At 32.2% G+C, this 6887-nt stretch overlaps 1 protein-coding gene across 1 annotated transcript in view; it reads left to right on the forward strand.

Moving 5' to 3' along the window:
• Positions 1–4879: 4879 nt before the first annotated feature.
• HELRODRAFT_185802 (hypothetical protein) overlaps positions 4880–6887 on the forward strand; it is a 26915-nt gene continuing 24907 nt past the window's right edge. Inside the window, exons 1-2 of the mRNA XM_009023822.1 lie at positions 4880–5639; positions 6297–6792. Of these exons, the coding sequence (XP_009022070.1) occupies positions 5229–5639; positions 6297–6792 (907 nt within the window). The 5' untranslated portion in view covers positions 4880–5228. The remainder of the gene's footprint in view (positions 5640–6296; positions 6793–6887) is intronic.

Here is a 6887-nt window from a genome sequence, read left to right on the forward strand (position 1 = left end):
CTTTATTGATTTAAAAGTCCTTTGGAGTATAAAATAAAATTATTTCACTTTAGTTTAGTAAAAAAAATAAATCATAATATTACAACACTATAAGATAATTTATTACAGACAAGCCAAACGCCAAATGCATAAAACAAAAATTTTCGAGTGGCTGGGATGGTGTATCAGTCAAGCTCATGATTTTTACTATTGAGTCAAAGCTGCTATACATGTCCATCTTTTTAATCTCCGTATCGAAACAGGAATATTTCCTCTGTGTTTTAAAAAATCCAAGGTAGTTCCAATTAGAAAGAAGGAAGGGAATAATAATAATGGAATCTCAAACTTCAGGCCCATTTCTCCACTATCAGCATTCTCAAAAGTTTTTGTGAAAATCAGGCATAGAAGATTAACCAAATTTTAACTCAAAAACAAAGTTTTATCAAATTGTCAATACGGTTTCAGATTCCTTTGAGTTAGTCTTAGTTGGACTGAATCGTTGGACTCAGCAGGGTGGTTTTTACAAGCCACAGCTGGTCATTTGACAACTGAGAATTTCACAGGTCCTAGTTTATTAATTACTTTGCGAGTTATTTGAGTTTTATTATTTAACACTCCCATTGGAATCCTTGGCTGAAAAAATCTTTGGCTAGAATAAATTTAATTATTAAAGTTTATTAAAAAAACTATGCTACATTAAACTTCATTTTAAATTTAAATCATTTTTTAAATAAATTGTAAAATTGTCAGGTAATTTTGACCTCTCTCTTCAGGTCTACATCTTTAATTCTATACTCTACCTCTACTTATCTTCCTATAGAATTTTTGTAACAAGACAATCATATGACTGACTTCTTAACTATTACTTACTTACAATATGAATATTAGTGTGGTATGTTCAGGAATCATGAGTTACAGTTTGTCCCTTAATCCCCTATCATACATTAACAACAATAATAAAATAATTATTAAAATTTATTGAATTAAAATAATTAACTTTCAATCAAAAATTAATTTTAATTTTTAATTCAACCAACCAGAATTCCTTTTTTATTCATTTGATTTTCCGACTTAGAATAAAAGACCGCCGTATAGTAGAGACACCCAGCACTCGATGATTACTAAAAAAACTGAAATAAATAAATAAATAAACAGACGGAACACTAAATGAAATGATCGTGAAATAAAACAAAATTCATTTTCAGGAAAAACTCGATCCAAACAACACAAAGCAATTAGGCCATTATCATTGACCTTTCTCACTAAACACCCCAACTTTGAATATTTTAAAGCGAAATTTTACAGCGCCTAACAATTAGAAAATCATAGTAATAAACCTTCAATTCAAATATAATAACATAACAATTATAACGACAACTAAAAAATTAAATAAAATTTTAAACTTTGTATTGATTTCATTGTTTCAACATGTTTCATTTTTTCACTATTCTCTATAACTACATTGCCGATATCCAAGGGCCCGGGTGTAGAAGCATTAAAACAATAAATTTGTAGCTATAAGTAATGTACAGACGAGAACACGAATGAAGGACTAGCAGAAAGACTCGAGTGAACAACAAGCAGGATTCAGAAGTGATTATAGTACTGTTCAACAAATTCTGATATTGAGATTATTAAAATAGGTCAGATTATCAAAAGAACAGAAATTTGTATCACTACTTCATAGGAAGACTCACAAAAAGATGGCTAGATGATATTGAAGAATGGGATAAAGGAAACTTAAGCCATGGCAAGACAGGGTTACTGGAAAAAAAAAATAATGTTAACGGCCTAGACTATGGGGAAAATTGGATGGATGGATTGATGAATTATGTAAATAGTTTTGTAATTAAAAATCTTTTCCCATTGTTTTCCGTTATGTTATGGCTACTTTTTTTTATTGGGATAGTTGCATTGCATGCTTAAAATAAAAATCTAACGTAACACAGACGGGACGAATTAATCTTTTACGTCACATCACATCAATAACATCACATTACCTTACATCACATCACAATCCAATAAATTACTCCAGTGCGATCCGCCGTTAGTTCTCTAATCTGAATACACCAGGGAACCAAGAATGCTGTCAAATTTATCTACATTATCAAATCGGCCAAACGAATTTGTTTTAAAATTTTCTTTCTATTCCTATTCTATTCCACCCACCCAACCGATTTCATCCCTACTCACCCATACATTCTCATTCATTTCATACACCCCAACACCCATAATAATTCAAGATCTATACTTTCAAGAAATAAAAAAAAGATTCTGTATCAGATTTTTAAAGACAAAAAATTATCATTGAAGAATTTAAAGTATTGGTTTCAAAGCACAAAATGCAACCAAGATTAATGGGAAATTGTATATATGAATAATTTATAAAAAAAAAAAACCTGTTAAATTTATCTGTATGGCGGTTAATGATTTAGATAAGAAATAGGTTAACCAGATCTTTTAAAAAACTTTTTTTTAGTATTTCTCATAAGTATTAACAACTATAACACACACTGCACGTAGATAGATATTTTTGTGAATCAACACATTACACGAATTGAATGTGACAGGCTGCCTTTACATTCGAATCCAGTTTTCAGTCGAATCGTTTAAATGTAGCACAATCAAAAGTTTTAAAGTTTAATTTTATGATCATTTTCATTGTAAACTTCTCATATAGCTATAGGAGTGTGTAGTTAATTTAAAAGAGATAACATTAACCATCTTATATATTAATAGTCCTGAGAGAGGAAAGGTTGTTGAAAGAGGGTTGATTTGAAACATGAGTTGAGTGAATGACTGAGTGAATGAAATGAGTGAATGAGTGAGTGAATGAGTGAGTGAGTGACTGAGTGAGTGAGTGTGTGAATGAGTGAGTGTGTGAGTGAGGGAGTGAGTGAGTGTGTGAGTGAGGGAGTGAGTGAGTGAGATGTTTTGTATTTTAAATAAATGATTGTGACACTGCTGCCATCATCTATAAAGATCCAACATCACCATCACTGTCTCTTCCACTATTGTCTCCTTATCATCATCATCATCATCATCATCGTCGTCGTCGTCTTACTGGAGACAAATTACAACGCTTAAAATATTTAGTTTCGCAACAATTTTGAAAAGTCTGAAACCTCAGATAAAAGCATAGATACCAAAAACTTCAGATATAAACATAGACATTTAACATATTTTAATATTAAAAAATTTTATTAACTACCATTTATATAGAGTATATATATATATATACATATATGGGAAATCAAGAAATATATAACATCTTAAAAAACATTTAGCGGGCGATAATATGATGTGCGACTGGGGGCCGAAGTAATGCAGAACTATAATATATTATATTCTATATCTATGTTAACTACCAACAAACGCCATAAATAATTTTATTTACATTGTCTATGTTATCACAATCCCTAGATAAAATAACATTATGACTAAGCGATAAAAGGAAGTGCTAACAGATTTGTGATGGAAAATTGGTATATCGTTGGATATTACGCGGTATTAATACATGATACCCGGTATTATTAAGTTTACAAGATACAATACAATCTTAAGACATTGCATTAGATACAAAGATACAATACAATCTTAAGACATTGCATTAGATACAAAGATACAATACAATCTTAAGACATTGCATTAGATACAAAGATACAATACAATCTCAAGACACTGCATTACGTAAAGTGCTTTGCAATACCGCATACAACATTACGTTAAGGTTAATGCATTCAATTCAATAAGATTTAATACTTATTTATGTTATATTTATCATTAACAATACACAGTGTTTTTTGTCTAATGTCGAATCTACTAAATATATTTTCTTATATCAAATCACGAAAAAAATACAGGCACAAATTATGTTATACAGGGGTGGGCGAATTTTTGCTGTGAGGGCCGCATTGAGAACTATTCGATTTTTGAAGGGCTGCATTGAGAATTATTTGACTTTTGAAGGGCCGCATATGTATTTAAATGAGAAATTTTTTAGACTTTTTTTTATGGCCGAATGAGATCTTTTTTTGATCGAACAAGGCCTCGCGGGCCGCATAAAATGTCTTCGCGGACCGTAGTTTGCCCACCTCTGATGTAATACATCCTAACACTAATATACCTAACCTGCATACACACACACACACCACACACACACACAAACATACATATATATATATATATATATATATATCCGTGGTATATATATATATATATATACATGTGTGTGTGTATGTGTTTATATACACACATCTTTCATTTTTAGATACAAATTTTATATATAGCATAAGCAATAATTTATCTAAACATATATACAATATACATACAATATATGTGTGTGTGTATACAAACATACGTACGTATGTTTGTATACACACATAAAACATACGTACGTATGTTTGTATACACACACACACATATTTACAATATTCTATAAATGTGTGTGTGTGTGTGTATACAAACATACGTACGTATGTTTGTATACACACACACACATATTTACAATATTCTATAAATATTATAATTATAGAATATTGTAAAAATTATGGTCTATTACCAACATACACACATATATATATATGTACACTATACACACATAAAAATATACATACATACATACATACATACATACATACATACATACATACATACATACATACATACATACATACATACATACATACATACATACATACATACATACATACATACATACATACATACATACATACATACATACAAATACCTTTTTTCATATTGAGAGCAAGCATACATCTGTAGTACATCTTCAATACGCTTATATATGCGTGTATGCATGCAGGCACGAACTGTTGGTCGTACGATTACGAGCAGACGTTTTCTTTCCGAGTAGTCGTTGGGGTCGGCAAGCTTCTGTCTTTTGTTCATACAAATTTATGCGTTTGTAGAGCTGTAGAGTTTGTCTTTTCATTTATTTATTTATGTTCTTGTTGTTAATTTTAAAATTAATTTAGTTATTTTTATTTGTTTCATTTTTCTGACGATAGTATTATTAATTATTTTTATTTTCAGTATTAGTATTTTACTATTTTACTGGTTTGCATTTGATTAGATACCTGAGGTTTGAAGTGTTTTGTTGCAACATTCGAACATTTTTATTTTGTTGAACGCTCGCAAACTCTTCCAAACAAACTTAATTTATTTTCAAATACATAAAAAAATATTAAAAACACAAAAATTTGTGACGCTGATTTGACAATCAATCAATGAACATGAACGGATTCAAAAACAACAACGGGGAAGGCGAAACTAACGGAACCTCAGTTCACCCTAACCCGCATCAACATTACCTTCAATGGAAGGTTGGACTGGTCAACAATTCATGCAAATATCTGACCGCTGAAACTTTCGGCTTTAAGATCAATGTCTCAGGAGTGAGTCTGCGTAAAAAGCAGATCTGGTCAATAGAACACGACCCTGTTGAAGACGATACGGTGTACATCAGGAGCCATCTGGGCAGGTACATGAGTGGGGACAAGAGAGGGACTGCCACGTGTGAGAGCGAGGAGACTGCGGATGCTGAGAAGTTTTCAATTCAGTATCACCCAGATGGGTCCGGCCAGTGGGCTTTCAAGAACAAAAGTACTGGATACTTTCTTGGAGGCACCGATGTCGAAGTGAGTCTTTTTTTTATAGTAGTCTGATGTTTGTGTATGTGTGTGTGTGTGTGAATAATGCGTGTGTGTGTGTGCGTGTGTGTGTGTGTGTGTGTGTGAACGATCAGAATAAACACGCGTGTAATGTTCGTGTGGCGTATTATATTATATTTATTTATTATACCGCCAAGTTTCACACCATAATTTTTCAAAATGTTTTTAATCGAACTTTGTCAATTTTGCGACAATTAATATTTTTTAAACTTTTTATATCCTAATGTGTACATTTGATTATAGAAATATTAATGGTCCAAATTACCCTTATTCACCGATAATTTAGTGACTCATTCAAATCCGTATTTCACAATTTCTAACAAATATTTGTGCCACTGTCTGACGTAACTTCATTCTAATTATTATTGCTAAAACTGGCGCCTCTAAATAAACCGCCTTATTTTTTTTAGTGCGACACTCGCAAAGAAGATAACGAAAACTTTCGATTATTAAGTTTAAATTTAACGTTTGAGCTTATTTTCGAAACAAAAACATTTCATATATAAAATCAAAATAATGAAATAAATTTTTAAACACTAAATATCGTATAAAATATTAAAATAAAAATAATAACAATTGCGAATTAAATGTAACAGAAAAAAAACAAACATCAAATTAATCCAGGTGAGATGTTACGAAAAGCAACCAGGTAGGTCGGAATGGTGGACGGTCCATCTGGCCATCCACCCCCAGGTGAACTTGAGAAATCTCAACCGTCAAAAGTTTGTAAGTTTGGAAGGGGAGCCTGGTTCTGAATCTCTTCGCGTGGCTTCCGTCATACCCTGGGGCCCAAAATCTTTGATCACTTTGGAGTTTCACGAGGGTAGGTATCGGGTGAGGTCATTTGATGATAGGTACCTCTGCAAGGATGGAAGTTTGACCAACAAACCTGACGCCGACGGTGAGAACACCTCCTTTGGTCTGGAAATCAGATCTGGTCAGTTTTCCGGATTGGCTCTGAGGGACAAGAGTGGGAAGTGTTTGAGTGGAGTTGGAAGGGATGCCATATTGCAAGCCAAAAACAAAAACGTTGGAAAGGATGAGTTGTTCACCTTGGTGGATGTTCACCCGCAGGTCACTATCACCGCTCACAATGGAAAGATGGTCTCCATACGTCAAGGTTGGGTTTCTTTTTTTAACACTTTTGTATCAAGTTTGAAGATTTGTATTATCAACTGTAATTTTATCCGGTTTATACTTACACTTGATGAACTT

Source organism: Helobdella robusta, assembly GCF_000326865.2.
Source record: "Helobdella robusta unplaced genomic scaffold HELROscaffold_38, whole genome shotgun sequence".
Classification (NCBI taxonomy): Eukaryota; Metazoa; Annelida; class Clitellata; order Rhynchobdellida; family Glossiphoniidae; genus Helobdella; species Helobdella robusta.